Raw genomic sequence first — 21,650 nt, 5'->3', positions numbered from 1 at the left:
AGAGAACATAGTGCCTTCATCGCGTCCCCTGTCACATGGTGCATCACATGGCCTGGAGGCAGAACACACTGCAATGACATCAGACAAGTTCTCCGATGAGTAAAGACGGTGCAGAGAAACTTCACCTCGAACACTTTTCAGTTGAAGGTCCGATGCGTTTTCAAACAGTCCCAATGTTCTCCGTTTGGCCGCTTTCTCCCCAGTCTGTTTGCTTCCTCCGGGCTCTGCTCTGCTCTGCTCTGCGGCAGAGGCCCACTAACCCTGGATAGGGCTCGGGTGGAGGGATTAGAGAGAGAGGGAGGAGTATCAGAACAGGGGGGCTCAGCCCTGAAGGTTGGAGTTGGAGCCGTGCTCTGTACGGTTAGAACAGAGGAGAGAGGGAGAGATGTGGGGAAGGAGGGAGGGAGTGGGTGAGTAGGGAGGGAGAGATGGAGGGAGGGGGTAGGGAGGGAGTGGGTGGGTGAGTGAGTAGGGAGGGAGAGATGGAGGGAGGGGGTAGGGAGGGACTGGGTGGGTGGGTGAGTAGGGAGGGAGAGATTGAGGGAGGGGGTAGGGAGGAGTGGGTGGGTGAGTGAGTAGGGAGAGAGAGATGGAGGGGGGGATATATAGGGAGGGACTGGGTGGGTGAGTAGGGAGGGAGAGATGTAGGGAGGGAGTGGGTGGGTGGGTGAGTAGGGAGGGAGGGGGTAGGGAGGGAGTGGGTGAGTAGGGAGGGAAAGATGTAGGGAGGGAGTGGGTGGGTGGGTGAGTAGGGAGGGAGGGGGTAGGGAGGGAGTGGGTGGTTGGGTGGGTGAGTAGGGAAAGGAGAGATGGGGCAGGGAGGGTGGAAGTGGGGAGGGAGGGAGGGAGTGGAGAGAAGAGAGACAGAGAGACTGGAGGGGAGGAGTGTTGACTCAGGGGCAGGAGTTGGAGCCGTGCTTTGAGTCATACCAGTGTGTTCTGCCAGCGGTATTTAACCAGCACCACACCCTGAACAGGCTTCATAACGGGAACAATCTACTGCTATCTCTAGGTCCTGTTCTCTAAGGGAAATCAGCTATCTCTAGGTTCTGTTCTCTAAGGGAAGTCAGCTATCTCTAGGTTCTGTTCTCTAAGGGAAGTCAGCTATCTCTAGGTTCTGTTCTGTTCTCTAAGGGAAGTCTGTTCTCTAAGGTAAGTCAGCTATCTCTAGGTTCTGTTCTCTAAGGGAAGTCAGCTATCTCTAGGTTCTGTTCTCTAAGGGAAATCAGCTATCTCTAGGTTCTGTTCTCTAAGGGAAGTCAGCTATCTCTAGGTTCTGTTCTCTAAGGGAAGTCAGCTATCTCTAGGTTCTGTTCTCTAAGAAGAATCTCAGGTTCTGCTAAGGGAAATCAGCTATCTAGGTTCTGTTCTCTAAGGGAAGTCAGCTATCTCTAGGTTCTGTTCTCTAAGGGAAGTCAGCTATCTCTAGGTTCTGTTCTCTAAGGTAAGTCAGCTATCTCTAGGTTCTGTTCTCTAAGGAAGTCAGCTATCTCTAGGTTCTGTTCTCTAATCTCTAGGTTCTGGGAAGTCAGCTATCTCTAGGTTCTGTTCTCTAAGGGAAGTCAGCTATCTCTAGGTTCTGTTCTCTAAGGGAAGTCTGTTCTCTCAGGTAAGTCATCTATCTCTAGGTTCTGTTCTCTCAGGTAAGTCAGCTATCTCTAGGTTCTTACTCTAGAATAAGTTAGTGCAGGCTCTATACTATCTCTGCTCACTGAGACACAATGTCTTCACTGTCTTTCAAACGCCTGTAGCCATCTTGAACACATCAGCCGTGTCTGTCTGTCTGTCTGTCTGTCTGTCTGTCTGTCTCTGTCTGTCTGTCTGTCTGTCTGTGTCTGTCTGTCTGTCTGTCTGTCTGTCTGTCTGTCTGTCTGTCTGTCTGTCTGTCTGTCTGTCTGTCTGTCTGTCTGTGTCTGTCTGTCTGTCTGTCTGTCTGTCTGTCTGTCTGTCTGTTATCCAGTCTGATCCTCACTAAATGAATGAACAGTTTATTGGAAGCAGTAGATTCTTTCTTTGACATACAATGTTTTTATAGTCGTGCTGATTCTGTCCAACTCTCTTTTTCACTACTTCTTCATCTGCTGCTATTTAAAAGGATGTGTAGTAGTGGGGGGGGCAGTTACTTTTGATGACATTGTTATTTATCCCTAATCAACGTTAAACATGCAGTGTGTGTGTGCGTGTGTACTGTACACACACACAGTAAATGAGTTGGCACGGCAACTGGAATTCTAACAGTTTGTGGTGGAATGTCTGCTGGGTGGTACCGACCTTGGTGTTACACACACACACACACACACACACACACACACACACACACACACACACACACACACAGCGTGTTTATCCCAGCCCACTGTGTCATTAGTCCTGTAAAACTACCATTACAGTAGATCTAATTGGGTATATGATATTTCATGACTCATGACTCAGCTTGAAACATATTATTTAAATATATGTTTTTAACCTTTAATTTAACTAGGCAAGTCAGTTAATTAAGAACATATTCTTATTTTCAGGGGTACAGTAGAGTAATGACCTGTATTACCGTCTGTGTATATAGAGCTGTGGAGTCAAGACTGATTCTGAGTTCATTACAGGTACATTTACATTTACATTTAAGTCATTTAGCAGACGCTCTTGCAACACAACATGGAGCCAGACAGATTCTGAGTTCATTAAAGGTACCAAGTACGCTGTGGGTCTTTCAGGGCCTTGGAGCCAAGACAGATTCTGAGTTCATTCCAGGTACCAGTACAGTGGGTCTATATGCAACACAGCAGGGCCTGTGGAATGGACCAGGATATGTGACTCACACTTCCTGCTTACATGGAGGAGGGGAAGTTAGTTCCCACTCCAAGAACTCTGTCATGCACGGTTGCTAGGTGATTAAATATTATTGACCTCTGCCATTGTTGTAAAAAAAAAAGACTACTCCTCCCAACTGATTTTCTGTCAATTTAACAAGAAAAAGACAATGGATTTTCATCTAAACCCTGATTTTGGGCGGTAATCGCATGTTGTGTGTTTAAATGTTTACACGTTTGTCATTCGTTGTCTCGACAACTACTGTAACTTTTCAGTTTATTATGTATGTGTCTGTCTGGTACTAGTCTGTAAGGAAGTGACCTCATTCCGTATCTAACATCATAAATGAGACCTTTGGAGCCTCCAGCTGGGTTACCACGGTGACGGTGTGACACATCCTAAAGCTAATTTTACAGCCCATCCTATACTTTTAACCTAATATAATTTATCTATTTTTTATTTATTTTTTAACAGGGATTTCACAATGGCGTTGGTTTCCGAGTTCCTGGGCCAGCTCACGCTGAATTTTGGCGGGGTGAGTTCACTATAGCTGAACTAATGTCAACGTTAAGGTCATGGGGTCAACCTGTAATTAAATCTGTCCTCTGTCAGGTGATTGTAAACGGGTAACTTGGTAACTGTGTCCCCTTCAGGAGAGCGAGCCTAAATTCCCCACGGTGGTGGCAGAAAGAGATTTTGATCCAGCTAAAGATGCCGCCAGGATAGAAACGGCTGTCAAAACCAAGGGTGAGAGAATCACAGCAAGGATTACCGTAGTCCCATCAATTACAGTCTATCGCTTCATAATGTTTTGTAGATGAGAAATACGTTGTGAACTTGATGGGTGCATTAATATATCTGTCACAATGTATTTGCACTAATATTAAGTGTCATAATATCATAGTAATTCCGTTTTTATCTAGAGTGGTTACGATATAAACAGAACACAGTATGAGGTGGCAACAGTAATGCGCTGCCTCTCATTATGTTGCTGTATGCATTTCGCGCCATTTTGCGCCATCTGCTGGCCGTTTTACGTTACTACACCTTGCCAACCACATCGTACCTTTCTTCTGTGGTGCCGTGCCCGTAAACAGACATCATTGGATCAGTTGACCATATTTCATCTCAGCAACATTGTATTTCCATAGTATCTATTGCCATCCTTGTTGTCTATGCCTGTGAAAGCATTGTCTTTTCACACCATTTTCATCAATCGTTGTTCAATTCCGGCGATTTAGAGAAAAAAACGTAATCCTGATTCTTGACATTGGTTTGTATTTATATTAATGGAAACATCTCCATGGAAACATCTCCATGGAAACATCTCCATGGAAACATCTCCATGGAAACATCTCCGTGAGCACAGTGCTGGTTGAGTCACTTTCCTGCCTGTGTTCCCAACATAACTTCACTAAACCCCACAGAGTATACAGGGATTTTCTGTCTGACAACGCCTTAGCTTTCCAGCCCTGTCGGTCTGCCACAAACCAACCACTGCTAGCTCACTGCAGCCCCCCCTGTACCCAATGAAAGCCCTGACTAGCTGGTTTTTTCCACCAACAGTGTTTACTGTACCGAATCGAGGCCTTGATACAGTGATACATGAAGGAAATGTGACGGTTGCTGATTTGGCATTTCATCTCTTTTTTTATCAGTGTCAATCTCATCAAAAACGTTTTCATGAGATATATCAGACATTTACTTCCTACTATAATATACCTACTCTATATACTTAAAGCTAGTGTGGCCGTTGTATATAAAATGGAATATTTCCCATGTTCCCCAGCTGTCAACTAATTAACATAAATGTATGTTAATCACACCTCTGGAATATTTCCCATGTTCCCCAGCTGTCAACTAATTAACATAAATTTATGTTAATCACACCTCTGGAATATTTCCCATGTTCCCCAGCTGTCAACTAATTAACATAAATTTATGTTAATCACACCTCTGGAATATTTCCCATGTTCCCCAGCTGTCAACAACTAAAATTAATCACAATATTTCCCATGTTCCCCAGCTGTCAACTAATTAACATAAATGTATGTTAATCACTGTAATATTTCCCATGTTCCCCAGCTGTCTAATTAACATAAAATTAATACTGGAATATTTCCCCAGCTGTCAACTAATTAACATAAATGTATGTTAATCACTGTAATATTTCCCATGTTCCCCAGCTGTCAACTAATTAACATAAATGTATGTTAATCACTGTAATATTTCCCATGTTCCCCAGGTGTGGATGAGCTGACCATCATTGACATCCTGACCAGACGGAGCTACTCCCAGAGGAGAGAGATCGCCTTCGAGTATGAGAAGAGATCCAAGAAGGTGAAGGCGGGGAAATAGAGATTGTTTTTTGGTTCAGCAAGATGCTTTTTCATAAAGCAACTGTTGCTAATGTGGACATCAAGATAATCCAACCTCATTTAGACATATTTTAGAGTGGGACGGTCTATCATCTCTGTGTATTTTAGAGTGGGACGGTCTATCATCTCTGTGTATTTTAGAGTGGGACGGTCTATCATCTCTGTGTATTTTACAGTGGGACGGTCTATCATCTCTGTGTAGTTTACAGTGGGACGGTCTATCATCTCTGTGTATTTTACAGAGCGATGGTATCATCTCTGTGTATTTTACAGTGGGACGGTCTATCATCTCTGTGTATTTTACAGTGGGACGGTCTATCATCTCTGTGTATTTTAGAGTGGGACGGTCTATCATCTCTGTGTATTTTAGAGTGGGACGGTCTATCATCTCTGTGTATTTTAGAGTGGGACGGTCTATCATCTCTGTGTATTTTAGAGTGGGACGGTCTATCATCTCTGTGTATTTTACAGTGGGACGGTCTATCATCTCTGTGTATTTTAGAGTGGGACGGTCTATCATCTCTGTGTTTTTAGAGTGGGACGGTCTATCATCTCTGTGTATTTTAGAGTGGGACGGTCTATCATCTCTGTGTAGTTTACAGTGGGACGGTCTATCATCTCAGTGGGACGGTCTATCATCTCTGTGTATTTTAGAGTGGGACGGTCTATCATCTCTGTGTATTTTAGAGTGGGACGGTCTATCATCTCTGTGTATTTTAGAGTGGGACGGTCTATCATCTCTGTGTATTTTAGAGTGGGACGGTCTATCATCTCTGTGTATTTTAGAGTGGGACGGTCTATCATCTCTGTGTATTTTAGAGTGGGACGGTCTATCATCTCAGTGGGACGGTCTATCATCTCTGTGTATTTTAGAGTGGGACGGTCTATCATCTCTGTGTATTTTAGAGTGGGACGGTCTATCATCTCTGTGTATTTTACAGTGGGACGGTCTATCATCTCTGTGTATTTTACAGTGGGACGGTCTATCATCTCTGTGTATTTTAGAGTGGGACGGTCTATCATCTCAGTGGGACGGTCTATCATCTCTGTGTATTTTAGAGTGGGACGGTCTATCATCTCTGTGTAGTTTACAGTGGGACGGTCTATCATCTCAGTCTATCATCTCTGTGTATTTTAGAGTGGGACGGTCTATCATCTCTGTGTATTTTAGAGTGGGACGGTCTATCATCTCTGTGTATTTTAGAGTGGGACGGTCTATCATCTCTGTGTATTTTACAGTGGGACGGTCTATCATCTCTGTGTATTTTAGAGTGGGACGGTCTATCATCTCTGTGTATTTTAGAGTGGGACGGTCTATCATCTCTGTGTATTTTACAGTGGGACGGTCTATCATCTCTGTGTATTTTAGAGTGGGACGGTCTATCATCTCTGTGTATTTTACAGTGGGACGGTCTATCATCTCTGTGTATTTTAGAGTGGGACGGTCTATCATCTCTGTGTATTTTAGAGTGGGACGGTCTATCATCTCAGTGGGACGGTCTATCATCTCTGTGTATTTTAGAGTGGGACGGTCTATCATCTCTGTGTATTTTACAGTGGGACGGTCTATCATCTCTGTGTATTTTAGAGTGGGACGGTCTATCATCTCTGTGTATTTTACAGTGGGACGGTCTATCATCTCTGTGTATTTTAGAGTGGGACGGTCTATCATCTCAGTGGGTGTATTTTACAGTGGGACGGTCTATCATCTCTGTGTATTTTAGAGTGGGACGGTCTATCATCTCTGTGTATTTTACCATGGGACGGTCTATCATCTCTGTGTATTTTACAGTGGGACGGTCTATCATCTCTGTGTATTTTAGAGTGGGACGGTCTATCATCTCTGTGTAGTTTACAGTGGGATGGTCTATCATCTCTGTGTATTTTAGAGTGGGACGGTCTATCATCTCTGTGTATTTTAGAGTGGGACGGTCTATCATCTCAGTGGGACGGTCTATCATCTCTCTGTATTTTAGAGTGGGACGGTCTATCATCTCAGTGGGACGGTCTATCATCTCTGTGTATTTTAGAGTGGGACGGTCTATCATCTCTGTGTATTTTAGAGTGGGACGGTCTATCATCTCTGTGTATTTTAGAGTGGGATGGTCTATCATCTCTGTGTATTTTAGAGTGGGACGGTCTATCATCTCTGTGTATTTTAGAGTGGGACGGTCTATCATCTCTGTGTATGTCTCTCCCGTAGGACATGATCACAGCTCTGAAGGGGGCTCTGTCTGGGTCTCTGGAGGCTGTAATTCTGGGACTGATGAAGAGTACAGCTCAGTACGACGCCTCTGAGATCAAAGGATCCATCAAGGTAAGGAGGAGGCCGCAGTCTTTCCTACGTGAAGCCTAAACGACACAGATCACAGTCACTGCTGCCCTCTCCTGGTCTGATGGATGTGTGGCCTAAACGACACAGATCACAGTCACTGCTACCCTCTCCTGGTCTGATGGATGTGGGGCCTAAACGACACAGATCACAGTCACTGCTACCCTCTCCTGGTCTGATGGATGTGTGGCCTAGACACAGACTCACAGTCACTGCTAAAACCCTGTTCCCTCCTGGTCTGATGGATGTGTCATACTGACACAGATCAAAACCACTCTTCCCTCCAGGGTCTGATGGATGTACTGACACAGATCACAGTCACTGCTTCCCTCTCCTGGTCTGATGGATGTGGGGCCTAAAAGATCCACTCTACCCTCCCTGGTCTGATGGATAGTCATACGACACAGAGCACAATCACTCTACCCTCCCTGGTCTGATGGATGTGTGGCCAGACACAGATCACAGTCTGCTACCCTCCCTGGTCTGATGGATGTGGGGCCAAACTGACACAGATCACAGTCACTGCTTCCCTCTCCTGGTCTGATGGATGTGGGGCATAAACTGTTAAAACCACTCTTCCCTCCATGGATGTCTAGTCGACTGCTGTTAAAGTCACTGTTACCCTCTCCTGGTCTGATGGATGTGTGGCCTAAAAACCACAGTCTTACCCCTCTGGTCTGATGGGTCTGACAAGTCACTGCTACCCTCTCCTGGTCTGATGGATGTGTGGAGAAAAACTAGACACAGAGCACAGTCACTGCTACCCTCTCCTGGTCTGATGGATGTGTTAAAAAAAAAGACACAGATAGTCACTGCTACCCTCTCCTGGTCTGATGGATGTGGGGCCTAAAAACAGATCACAGTCACTGCTACCCTCTCTGGTCATGGATGTGGGGCCTAAAAACGACACAGATCACAGTCACTGCTCATCCTGGTCTGATGGATGTGTTACAAACAGTCACTGCTACCCTCTCCTGGTCCATGGATGTGTGGCCTAAACCACTCTTCCTACAGGGTCTGCTACTCCTGGTCTGATACTGCTGTTAAAAATCACAGATCACAGTCACTGCTGTTCCCTGGTCAGGAGTGTACACCAGGAGAACACAGTCACTACCCTCTCCTGGTCTGATGGATGTAACGACACATCACAGTCACTTCCTCCCTGGTCAGGGTCTGACACAGACTGCTGTTCATACTGCTGTTAAAACCACCTCCAGGGTCTGTACTAGTCATACTGCTGTTAAAACCACTCTTCCCTCCAGGGTCTGTACTAGTCATACTGCTGTTAAAACCACTCTTCCCTCCAGGGTCTGTACTAGTCATACTGCTGTTAAAACCACTCTTCCCTCCAGGGTCTGTACTAGTCATACTGCTGTTAAAACCACTCTTCCCTCCAGGGTCTGTACTGTTCATACTGCTGTTAAAACCACTCTTCCCTCCAGGGTCTGTACTAGTCATACTGCTGTTAAAACCACTCTTCCCTCCAGGGTCTGTACTAGTCATACTGCTGTTAAAACCACTGTTCTCTTCAGGGTCTGGGGACCGATGAGGAGACTCTGATAGAGATGGTCTGTTCCCGCAGCGCTGAAGAACTGGTGGAAATCAAACGCGTCTACAGGGAGTGTAAGTAGGAGAAGACTACATTAGGATCGAGATCAGATTGAAAACGTAAGGATTGTGAAAACGTAAGGATATCCACAGTGTTTAAGGATTGTGTGTTTTTTAATACTTTATAGTGTTTAAGAAGGAGCTGGAGAAGGACGTGGCTGGAGACACATCAGGAGACTTCAGGAGTCTGCTGTTGGCCCTGGTACAGGTAGGAGACACATCAGGAGACTTCAGGAGTCTGCTGTTGGCCCTGGTACAGGTAGGAGACACATCAGGAGACTTCAGGAGTCTGCTGTTGGCCCTGGTACAGGTAGGAGACACATCAGGAGACTTCAGGAGTCTGCTGTTGGCCCTGGTACAGGTAGGAGACACATCAGGAGACTTCAGGAGTCTGCTGTTGGCCCTGGTACAGGTAGGAGACACATCAGGAGACTTCAGGAGTCTGCTGTTGGCCCTGGTACAGGTAGGAGACACATCAGGAGACTTCAGGAGTCTGCTGTTGGCCCTGGTACAGGTAGGAGACACATCAGGAGACTTCAGGAGTCTGCTGTTGGCCCTGGTACAGGTAGGAGACACATCAGGAGACTACAGGAGTCTGCTGTTGGCCCTGGTACAGGTAGGAGACACATCAGGTGACTGCTGTTGGCCCTGGTACAGGTAGGAGACACATCAGGAGACTTCAGGAGTCTGCTGTTGGCCCTGGTACAGGTAGGAGACACATCAGGAGACTTCAGGAGTCTGCTGTTGGCCCTGGTACAGGTAGGAGACACATCAGGAGACTACAGGAATCTGCTGTTGGCCCTGGTACAGGTAGGAGACACATCAGGAGACTTCAGGAGTCTGCTGTTGGCCCTGGTACAGGTAGGAGACACATCAGGAGACTACAGGAGTCTGCTGTTGGCCCTGGTACAGGTAGGAGACACATCAGGAGACTGCTGTTGCCCCTGGTACAGGTAGGAGACACATCAGGAGACTTCAGGAATCTGCTGTTGGCCCTGGTACAGGTAGGATCACACAATGACTTTACGATGTCTAGCTTCCTAAGACTGACCGACCATTAATAGTAATGATTTGGATACGAAGGAGTCTTGTCTGAATATTGGTGTAAAACTGTGTTCTCCATTGTATTCTATGTCATTCAATAGGCAAAGAGAGATGAGCCCTCAAATATTGTTGACTACGAGAAGATCGACCAGGATGCCAGAGTAAGACACATATACAGACAGTAAAACACCCTACCAGAACCAAACACTAAAGCATTGATACAGACAGTAAAACACCCTACCAGAACCAATCACTAAAGCATTAATACGGACAGTAAAACACCCTACCAGAACCAATCACTAAAGCATTGATACAGACAGTAAAACACCCTACCAGAACCAATCACTAAAGCATTGATACAGACAGTAAAACACCCTACCAGAACCAAACACTAAAGCATTGATACAGACAGTAAAACACCCTACCAGAACCAATCACTAAAGCATTGATACAGACAGTAAAACACCCTACCAGAACCAATCACTAAAGCATTGATACAGACAGTAAAACACTGTACCAGAACCAATCACTAAAGCATTGATACAGACAGTAAAACACCCTACCAGAACCAATCAGCGGAGTGTTTTTTGTCTCTGTAGATTAGTTACGGACAGTAAAACACTGTACTCAGATTACCAAACACTACAGCATGTGTCTCTGTAGATTAGTTAGGGGTAGTACCAGCTGTGTCTCTAAAGATTAGTTAGGGGTAGTATACAGGTGTGTCTGTAGATTAGTTAGGGTAGTAGACAGGTGTGTCTCTACCAGATTAGTTAGGGGTAGTAGACAGCTGTGTCTCTGTAGATTAGTTAGGGGTAGTAGACAGCTGTGTCTACCAGATTAGTTAGGGTAGTAGACAGCTGTGTCTCTGTAGATTAGTTAGGGGTAGTAGACAGCTGTGTCTCTGTAGATTAGTTAGGGGTAGTAGACAGCTGTGTCTCTGTAGATTAGTTAGGGGTAGTAGACAGCTGTGTCTCTGTAGATTAGTTAGGGGTAGTAGACAGCTGTGTCTCTGTAGATTAGTTAGGGTGTAGTAGACAGCTGTGTCTCTGTAGATTAGTTAGGGTAGTAGACAGCTGTGTCTCTGTAGATTAGTTAGGGGTGTAGACAGCTGTGTCTCTGTAGATTAGTTAGGGGTAGTAGACAGCTGTGTCTCTGTAGATTAGTTAGGGGTAGTAGACAGCTGTGTCTCTGTAGATTAGTTAGGGGTAGTAGACAGCTGTGTCTCTGTAGATTAGTTAGGGGTAGTAGACAGGTGTGTCTCTTGTTGATGGTCCTCTCCTGTCTCTGTAGATTAGTTAGGGGTAGTAGACAGCTGTGTCTCTGTAGATTAGTTAGGGGTAGTAGACAGCTGTGTCTCTGTAGATTAGTTAGGGGTAGTAGACAGCTGTGTCTCTGTAGATTAGTTAGGGGTAGTAGACAGCTGTGTCTCTGTAGATTAGTTAGGGGTAGTAGACAGCTGTGTCTCTGTAGATTAGTTAGGGGTAGTAGACAGCTGTGTCTCTGTAGATTAGTTAGGGGTAGTAGACAGCTGTGTCTCTGTAGATTAGTTAGGGTAGTAGACAGCTGTGTCTGTAGATTAGTTAGGGTAGTAGACAGCTGTGTCTCTGTAGATTAGTTAGGGGTAGTAGACAGCTGTGTCTCTGTAGATTAGTTAGGGTAGTAGACAGCTGTGTCTCTGTAGATTAGTTAGGGGTAGTATACAGGTGTGTCTCTGTAGATTAGTTAGGGGTAGTAGACAGCTGTGTCTCTGTAGATTAGTTAGGGGTAGTAGACAGCTGTGTCTCTGTAGATTAGTTAGGTGTAGTAGACAGCTGTGTCTCTGTAGATTAGTTAGGGGTAGTAGACAGCTGTGTCTCTGTAGATTAGTTAGGGGTAGTAGACAGCTGTGTCTCTGTAGATTAGTTAGGGGTAGTAGACAGCTGTGTCTCTGTAGATTAGTTAGGGGTAGTAGACAGCTGTGTCTCTGTAGATTAGTTAGGGTAGTAGACAGCTGTGTCTCTGTAGATTAGTTAGGGGTAGTAGACAGCTGTGTCTCTGTAGATTAGTTAGGGGTAGTAGACAGCTGTGTCTCTGTAGATTAGTTAGGGGTAGTAGACAGCTGTGTCTCTGTAGATTAGTTAGGGTAGTAGACAGCTGTGTCTCTGTAGATTAGTTAGGGGTAGTAGACAGCTGTGTCTCTGTAGATTAGTTAGGGGTAGTAGACAGCTGTGTCTCTGTAGATTAGTTAGGGGTAGTAGACAGCTGTGTCTCTGTAGATTAGTTAGGGGTAGTAGACAGCTGTGTCTCTGTAGATTAGTTAGGGGTAGTAGACAGCTGTGTCTCTGTAGATTAGTTAGGGGTAGTAGACAGCTGTGTCTCTGTAGATTAGTTAGGGTAGTAGACAGCTGTGTCTCTGTAGATTAGTTAGGGGTAGTAGACAGCTGTGTCTCTGTAGATTAGTTAGGGGTAGTAGACAGCTGTGTCTCTGTAGATTAGTTAGGGTAGTAGACAGCTGTGTCTCTGTAGATTAGTTAGGGGTAGTAGACAGCTGTGTCTCTGTAGATTAGTTAGGGGTAGTAGACAGCTGTGTCTCTGTAGATTAGTTAGGGGTAGTAGACAGCTGTGTCTCTGTAGATTAGTTAGGGGTAGTAGACAGCTGTGTCTCTGTAGATTAGTTAGGGGTAGTAGACAGCTGTGTCTCTGTAGATTAGTTAGGGGTAGTAGACAGCTGTGTCTCTGTAGATTAGTTAGGGGTCTCTGTAGATTAGTTAGGGGTAGTAGACAGCTGTGTCTCTGTAGATTAGTTAGGGGTAGTAGACAGCTGTGTCTCTGTAGATTAGTTAGGGGTAGTAGACAGCTGTGTCTCTGTAGATTAGTTAGGGGTAGTAGACAGCTGTGTCTCTGTAGATTAGTTAGGGGTAGTAGACAGCTGTGTCTCTGTAGATTAGTTAGGGTAGTAGACAGCTGTGTCTCTGTAGATTAGTTAGGGGTAGTAGACAGCTGTGTCTCTGTAGATTAGTTAGGGGTAGTAGACAGCTGTGTCTCTGTAGATTAGTTAGGGGTAGTAGACAGCTGTGTCTCTGTAGATTAGTTAGGGGTAGTAGACAGCTGTGTCTCTGTAGATTAGTTAGGGTAGTAGACAGCTGTGTCTCTGTAGATTAGTTAGGGGTAGTAGACAGCTGTGTCTCTGTAGATTAGTTAGGGGTAGTAGACAGCTGTGTCTCTGTAGATTAGTTAGGGGTAGTAGACAGCTGTGTCTCTGTAGATTAGTTAGGGTAGTAGACAGCTGTGTCTCTGTAGATTAGTTAGGGGTAGTAGACAGCTGTGTCTCTGTAGATTAGTTAGGGGTAGTAGACAGCTGTGTCTCTGTAGATTAGTTAGGGGTAGTAGACAGCTGTGTCTCTGTAGATTAGTTAGGGGTAGTAGACAGCTGTGTCTCTGTAGATTAGTTAGGGGTAGTAGACAGCTGTGTCTCTGTAGATTAGTTAGGGGTAGTAGACAGCTGTGTCTCTGTAGATTAGTTAGGGGTAGTAGACAGCTGTGTCTCTGTAGATTAGTTAGGGGTAGTAGACAGCTGTGTCTCTGTAGATTAGTTAGGGGTAGTAGACAGCTGTGTCTCTGTAGATTAGTTAGGGGTAGTAGACAGCTGTGTCTCTGTAGATTAGTTAGGGGTAGTAGACAGCTGTGTCTCTGTAGATTAGTTAGGGGTAGTAGACAGGTGTGTCTCTGTAGATTAGTTAGGGGTAGTAGACAGCTGTGTCTCTGTAGATTAGTTAGGGGTAGTAGACAGCTGTGTCTCTGTAGATTAGTTAGGGGTAGTAGACAGCTGTGTCTCTGTAGATTAGTTAGGTGTAGTAGACAGCTGTGTCTCTGTAGATTAGTTAGGGTAGTAGACAGCTGTGTCTCTGTAGATTAGTTAGGTGTAGTAGACAGCTGTGTCTCTGTAGATTAGTTAGGGGTAGTAGACAGCTGTGTCTCTGTAGATTAGTTAGGGGTAGTAGACAGCTGTGTCTCTGTAGATTAGTTAGGGGTAGTAGACAGCTGTGTCTCTGTAGATTAGTTAGGGGTAGTAGACAGCTGTGTCTCTGTAGATTAGTTAGGGGTAGTAGACAGCTGTGTCTCTGTAGATTAGTTAGGGGTAGTAGACAGCTGTGTCTCTGTAGATTAGTTAGGGGTAGTAGACAGCTGTGTCTCTGTAGATTAGTTAGGGGTAGTAGACAGCTGTGTCTCTGTAGATTAGTTAGGGGTAGTAGACAGCTGTGTCTCTGTAGATTAGTTAGGGGTAGTAGACAGCTGTGTCTCTGTAGATTAGTTAGGGGTAGTAGACAGCTGTGTCTCTGTAGATTAGTTAGGGGTAGTAGACAGCTGTGTCTCTGTAGATTAGTTAGGGGTAGTAGACAGCTGTGTCTCTGTAGATTAGTTAGGGGTAGTAGACAGCTGTGTCTCTGTAGATTAGTTAGGGGTAGTAGACAGCTGTGTCTCTGTAGATTAGTTAGGGTAGTAGACAGCTGTGTCTCTGTAGATTAGTTAGGGGTAGTAGACAGCTGTGTCTCTGTAGATTAGTTAGGGGTAGTAGACAGCTGTGTCTCTGTAGATTAGTTAGGGGTAGTAGACAGCTGTGTCTCTGTAGATTAGTTAGGGGTAGTAGACAGCTGTGTCTCTGTAGATTAGTTAGGGGTAGTAGACAGCTGTGTCTCTGTAGATTAGTTAGGGTAGTAGACAGCTGTGTCTCTGTAGATTAGTTAGGGGTAGTAGACAGCTGTGTCTCTGTAGATTAGTTAGGGTAGTAGACAGCTGTCTCTGTAGATTAGTTAGGGGTAGTAGACAGCTGTGTCTGTAGATTAGTTAGGGGTAGTAGACAGCTGTGTCTCTGTAGATTAGTTAGGGGTAGTAGACAGCTGTGTCTCTGTAGATTAGTTAGGGGTAGTAGACAGCTGTGTCTCTGTAGATTAGTTAGGGGTAGTAGACAGCTGTGTCTCTGTAGATTAGTTAGGTGTTATACAGGTGGTATTAGTTAGGGGTAGTAGACAGCTGTGTCTCTGTAGATTAGTTAGGGGTAGTAGACAGCTGTGTCTCTTTTAGTTAGGTAAAGTAACAGCTGTGTCTCTGTAGATTAGTTAGGTGTAGTAGACAGCTGTGTCTCTGTAGATTAGTTAGGGGTAGTAGACAGCTGTGTCTCTGTAGATTAGTTAGGGGTAGTAGACAGCTGTGTCTCTGTAGATTAGTTAGGGGTAGTATACAGCTGTGTCTCTGTAGATTAGTTAGGGGTAGTAGACAGCTGTGTCTCTGTAGATTAGTTAGGGGTAGTAGACAGCTGTGTCTCTGTAGATTAGTTAGGGGTAGTAGACAGCTGTGTCTCTGTAGATTAGTTAGGGTAGTAGACAGCTGTGTCTCTGTAGATTAGTTAGGGGTAGTAGACAGGTGTGTCTCTGTAGATTAGTTAGGGGTAGTAGACAGCTGTGTCTCTGTAGATTAGTTAGGGGTAGTAGACAGCTGTGTCTCTGTAGATTAGTTAGGGGTAGTAGACAGCTGTGTCTCTGTAGATTAGTTAGGGTAGTAGACAGCTGTGTCTCTGTAGATTAGTTAGGGGTAGTAGACAGCTGTGTCTCTGTAGATTAGTTTGGGGGTAGTAGACAGCTGTGTCTCTGTAGATTAGTTAGTAGTAGACAGCTGTGTCTCTGTAGATTAGTTAGGGGTAGTAGACAGCTGTGTCTCTGTAGATTAGTTAGGGGTAGTAGACAGCTGTGTCTCTGTAGATTAGTTAGTTAGACAGCTGTGTCTCTGTAGATTAGTTAGGGGGTAGTAGACAGCTGTGTCTCTATAGATTAGTTAGGTGTAGTAGACAGCTGTGTCTCTGTAGATTAGTTAGGGGTAGTAGACAGCTGTGTCTCTGTAGATTAGTTAGGGGTAGTAGACAGCTGTGTCTCTGTAGATTAGTTAGGGGTAGTAGACAGCTGTGTCTCTTGTTGATGGTCCTCTCCTGTCTCTGTAGATTAGTTAGGGGTAGTAGACAGCTGTGTTGATGGTCCTCTCCTGTCTCTGTAGGCTCTGTATGAGGCAGGAGTGAAGAGGAAAGGGACTGACGTGGCTACATGGATCACCATCATGTCAGAGAGAAGTGTCCCCCACCTACAGAAAGGTACCGACTCTGTAACGAGGGACCTCTTCATGCACACAGGATCGTTTGGACAAAATACTAAAACTCAAAGTCAAGATGGCGACAACCAGACATTTTTAGACATAAAGAACGTAAATGTTTCTTTCTATCATCCCGGTGACTCTTCAGAAAGCTGACCAAATGTTGTCTGTGTCTGTTCCAGTGTTTGACAGGTACAAGAGCTACAGTCCATACGACATGCAGGAGAGCATCAGGAAGGAGGTGAAGGGAGACCTGGAGAAGTCCTTTCTGACACTGGGTAACATTCTACATATCATATATCTACATTCTATAATATATACATCTATATCTATATCAGATATCTACATTCTATAATATATACATCTGTATCATATATCTACATTCTATAATATATACATCTGTATCATATATCTACATTCTATAATATATACATCTATATCATATATCTACATTCTATAATATATACATCTATATCATAAAAGCCGGTATTCTAGAATATATACATCTATATCATATACCTACATTCTATAATATATACATCTATATCATATAACCCTGTATTCTATAATATATACATCTATATCATATACCTACATTCTATAATATATACATCTATATCATATATATTCTATAATATATACATCTATAACTTATAACATGTATTCTATAATATATACATCTATATCTATAACATATAACCTGTATTCTATAATATATACATCTATATCATATAATCTGTATTCTATAATATATACATCCACATCTATATCATGTAACCTGTATTCTATAATATATACATCTATATCATATAACCTGTATTCTATAATATATACATCTATATTTATAACATGGAACATATATTCTATAATATATAAATCTATATCATATACCTACATTCTCTAATACATACATCTATATCTATATCATATAACCTACAATATATACATCCATATCTATATATCATATACCTACATTCTATAATATATACATCTGTGGCATATACCTACATTCTATAATATATACATCTATATCTATATATCATATACCTGCATACTATAATATATATATACACTTCCGTTCAAAAGTTTGGGGTCACTTAGAAATCTTGTTTTTGAAAAAAAAAGAAAAAAAGTCCATTAAAATAACATCAAATTGATCAGAAATAGAGTGTAGAAATTGTTAACGATGTAAATTACGATTGTAGCTGGAAACGGCTGATTTCCTTTTAATGGAATATCTACGTAGGCGTACAGAGGCCCATTATCAGAGGCCCATTATCAGAGGCCCATTATCAGCAACCATCACTCCTGTGTTCCAATGGCACGTTGTGTTAGCTAATCCAAGTACAGAGGTCCATTATCAGAGGCCCATTATCAGAGGCCCATTATCAGAGGCCCATTATCAGAGGCCCATTATCAGAGGCCCATTATCAGAGGCCCATTATCATTATCATCATTCCAATGGCACATTGTGTTAGCTAATCCAAGTTTATCATTTAAAAGGCTAATTTATCGTTAGAAACCCCTTTTGCAATTATGTTAGCACAGCTGAAAAATGTTGATCTGACTAAAGAAGCAATAAAACTGTCCTTCTTTAGACTAGTTGAGTATCTTGAGCATCAGCATTTGTGGGTTCGATTACAGGCTCAAATGGCCAGAAACAAAGAACTTTCTTCTCAAACTCGTCAGTCTCTTCTTGTTCTGAGAAATGAAGACTATTCCATGTGAGAAATTGTCAAGAAACTGAAGATCTCGTACAACGCTGTGTACTCCTCCCTTCATAGAGCAGCTCAAACTGGCTCTAACCAGAATAGAAAGAGGAGTGGGAGGCCCCGGCGCACAACTGAGAAAGAGGACAAGTACATTAGAGTGTCACGTTTGAGAAACAGACATCTCACAAGTCCTCAACTGGCTGCATCATTAAATAGTACCCTCAAAACACCTGTCTCAACGTCAACAGTGAAGAGGAGACTCCAGGATGCTGGCCTTCTAGGCAGAGTTCCTCTGTCCAGTGTCTGTGTTCTTTTGCCCATTTCTTAATCTTTTATTTTTATTGACCAGTCTGAGATTTAGATTTTTATTTGCAACTCTGCCTAGAAGGCCAGCATCCCGGAGCATCTCCTGTAGCTCCTCTTACCTCTACATTAGACACTCTTACCTCTACATTAGATACTCTTACCTCTACATTAGCTCCTCTAGCTCCTCTTACCTCTACATTAGCTCCTCTAGCTCCTCTTACCTCTACATTAGATACTCTTACCTCTACATTAGATACTCTTACCTCTACATTAGCTCCTCTAGCTCCTCTTACCTCTACATTAGCTCCTCTTACCTCTACATTAGATACTCTTACCTCTACATTAGATACTCTTACCTCTACATTAGATACTCTTACTACTACATTAGATACTCTTACCTCTACATTAGCTCCTCTAGCTCCTCTTACCTCTACATTAGCTCCTCTAGCTCCTCTTACCTCTACATTAGATACTCTTACCTCTACACTAGATACTCTTACCTCTACATTGACTTCTAAACATCTCCATTGTTTCTGACACACTCCTACAAAGCCAATCAATTCCTCTCTGACTAGTTCCAGAATGATCTATCTATCTATCTATCTATCTATTTAATCTCTTCAGCATAACATTACCTGTCCATTGATTATGTATGAGGCTCCCGTCTCCATGCCGGAATGTCTGTGTCACTCACTCAAGACTCCACTTCCGCCGTTTATGTGTTACTCTCTCTCTCTCTGTGTCTCTCTCTCTCTCTCTCCCTTTCTCTCTCTGTCTCTCTTTCTCTCTTTCTCTCTCTCTGTGTCTCTCTCCCTTTCTCTCTCTCTGTGTCTCTCTCTCTCTCCCTTCTCTCTCTCTGTGTCTCTCTCTCTCTCCCTTTCTCTCTCTCTGTGTCTCTCTCTCTCTCTCTCCCTTTCTCTCTCTCTGTGTCTCTCTCTCTCTCTCCCTTTTTCTCTCTCTCTCTCCCTTTCTCTCTCTCTGTGTCTCTCTCTCTCTCTCCCTTTCTCTCTCTCTGTGTCTCTCTCTCTCTCCCTTTCTCTCTCTGTGTGTCTCCCTTTCTCTCTGTCTCTCTCCCTTTCTCTCTCTCTGTGTGCCTCTCTCTCTCTCCCTTTCTCTCTCTCTGTGTCTCTCTATGTCTTTCTCTCTCCCTTTCTCTCTCTGTCTCTCTGTGTGTCTCTCTCTCTCCCTTTCTCTCTCTCTGTGTGTCTCCTGTGTATCTATGTTTCTCTGTGTGTCTCTGTCTCTCTCCCTTTCTCTCTGTGTCTCTCTCCCTTTCTCTCTCCCTTTCTCTCTTTCTGTGTGTCTTCTGTGTATCTGTTTCTCTGTGTGTCTTTGTCTCTCTCCTTTCTCTCTCTGTGTCTCTCTCCTTTCCCTCTCTCTGTGTCTCTGTGTCTCTCTCCATTTTCTCTCTGTGTCTCTCTACCTTTCCCTCTCTCTGTGTCTCTGTCTCTCTCCCTTTCTCTCTCTGTTTCTCTCTGTGTCTCTCTCCCTTTCCCTCGCTCTGTGTCTCTGTCCCTTTCTCTCTGTCTCTCTCCATTTCTCCCTCTCTGTCTCTCTCCCTTTCCCTCTCTCTGTCTCTCTCCCTTTCTCTCTGTTGGTCTCTCTCTGCCGTCATGTTGTCTATGAACCGTATTACACCTGGCAGTCAGAGGAAAGAAGGGGGGTGGGGGGTGGGTTCTCTACTCCTCTCCACCTTGCTTCCTCTCCTTCCCTCCTATTTGTACCAGATGGGCCCTCGGTCGATTCATTCCTTATTAACAGTAATTGCAAGTTGTTTGAAGAAAACAACATTTGATTTCAAGGGATGTCGTGCCCTTAAGAAACAAACTGTGGATCTGTGCCTATACACTGCAGGCATCCTCCTTACCAGGAACCCTTTAGAAAGAACAACAGGAAGTGACAGGTCCAGAGAGGATATCAGAAACAAAGTTGAGGTGATTTCAATCTGTTCTCTTCTTCTCTGCTTTGTTTTTTCAGTGGAGTGCTTTGAGAACAAACAACAGTACTTTGCTAACAGACTGGGCGAAGCCATGAAGGTAATTATCTGTTAACCTCTTGTCGTGTGACTGAGTACGATGGTGAACTACAAGTCCTCATTAGAAACAAAGAATTAACTCATTGTTATTTGTACATTTGGTATAAACCCTTTCAACCCCCTTCAAAATCCTTCAACACCCTTCAACGCCAACACCCTTCAACGCCAACACCCTTCAACTCCCTTCAACCCCCTTCAATCCCCTTCCATGCCCTTCAACGCCAACACCCTTCAACACCCTTCAACACCCTTCAACCCCCTTCAACCCCCTTCAACCCCCTTCAACCCCAACCCCCTTCCATCCCCTTCGACCCCAACCCCTTCAACCCCTTTCAACCCCTTCCACCCCCTTCAACCGCCTTCAACTCCCTTCAATCCCAACCCCTTCAACCCCCTTCCAACCCTTTACCCCAACCCCTTCAACCCCAACACCCTTCCATCCCCTTCAACCCCTTCAATCCCCTTCAAACCCTTCTTCAACCCTTCAACACCCTTCAACCCCTTCAACCCCTTCAACCCAACATCCTTCCAATCCCTTCAACCCCAACACCCTTCATCCCCCTTCACCCCCTTCAACACCAACACCCTTCAACACCCTTCATCCCCCTTCAATCCCCTTCAACCCGCCCCTTCAACCCAACACCCTTCAACCCCTTCAATCCCCTTCACCCCCATTCCATCCCCTTCAACTCCCTTCAACCCTTTGAACCCCAACACCCTTCAACCCCAACACCCTTCATCCCCCTTCACCCCCTTCAACCCCTGCAATTCCCTTCAATCCCCTTCAACCCCTCACCCCCATCCAATCCCCTTGAACCCCTTGAACCCCTTCAAACCCCTTCAACCCCAACACCCTTCATCCCCTTCAATTCCCTTCAACCCCAACACCCTTCAATACCCTTCAACCCCCTTCAACTCCTTTTCAACCCCCTTCGACTCCCTTCAACTCCTTTCAACACCCTTCAACCCCAAACCCTTTCAACCCCCTTCAATTCCTTTTCAACCTCAACCCCATTCAACACCTTTCAACTCCCTTCAACCCCTTTTAGAAGATTTGAATTATGAATCAAAGATGATCTCATGGGAGAAACATCCCACAGTAATTATGTATCAGTTAATGAGTTGATTAAACAAGGGGTTGCGTCATCCACGCTTTCTTCAGTAAAAACATCAACAAACACAAACCGTCACAAAGGACTCTATTCAATCAGCATCGCCGGAGATCAGTGCTCCTATGGCCTGCTTGATATGTGAATGTCATTTCTAATTGAGTCCACATTACCGTGAATGCCGGTCTCCACGAACTC

At 44.2% G+C, this 21,650-nt stretch overlaps 1 protein-coding gene across 1 annotated transcript in view; it reads left to right on the top strand.

Moving 5' to 3' along the window:
- Positions 1-960: 960 nt before the first annotated feature.
- LOC135565457 (annexin A2-A-like) overlaps positions 961-21,650 on the top strand; it is a 23,879-nt gene continuing 3,189 nt past the window's right edge. Inside the window, exons 1-11 of the mRNA XM_065012518.1 lie at positions 961-1,152; positions 3,283-3,343; positions 3,462-3,555; positions 5,054-5,148; positions 7,390-7,503; positions 9,051-9,141; positions 9,255-9,334; positions 10,272-10,331; positions 16,198-16,291; positions 16,473-16,568; positions 20,286-20,344. Of these exons, the coding sequence (XP_064868590.1) occupies positions 3,293-3,343; positions 3,462-3,555; positions 5,054-5,148; positions 7,390-7,503; positions 9,051-9,141; positions 9,255-9,334; positions 10,272-10,331; positions 16,198-16,291; positions 16,473-16,568; positions 20,286-20,344 (834 nt within the window). The 5' untranslated portion in view covers positions 961-1,152; positions 3,283-3,292. The remainder of the gene's footprint in view (positions 1,153-3,282; positions 3,344-3,461; positions 3,556-5,053; positions 5,149-7,389; positions 7,504-9,050; positions 9,142-9,254; positions 9,335-10,271; positions 10,332-16,197; positions 16,292-16,472; positions 16,569-20,285; positions 20,345-21,650) is intronic.

This window comes from Oncorhynchus nerka, linkage group LG27, assembly GCF_034236695.1.
Source record: "Oncorhynchus nerka isolate Pitt River linkage group LG27, Oner_Uvic_2.0, whole genome shotgun sequence".
NCBI classification, from domain to species: Eukaryota; Metazoa; Chordata; class Actinopteri; order Salmoniformes; family Salmonidae; genus Oncorhynchus; species Oncorhynchus nerka.
The sequence above is the reverse complement of the archived record's forward strand: the minus strand, read 5'-3'. Positions and strand labels throughout refer to the sequence as shown.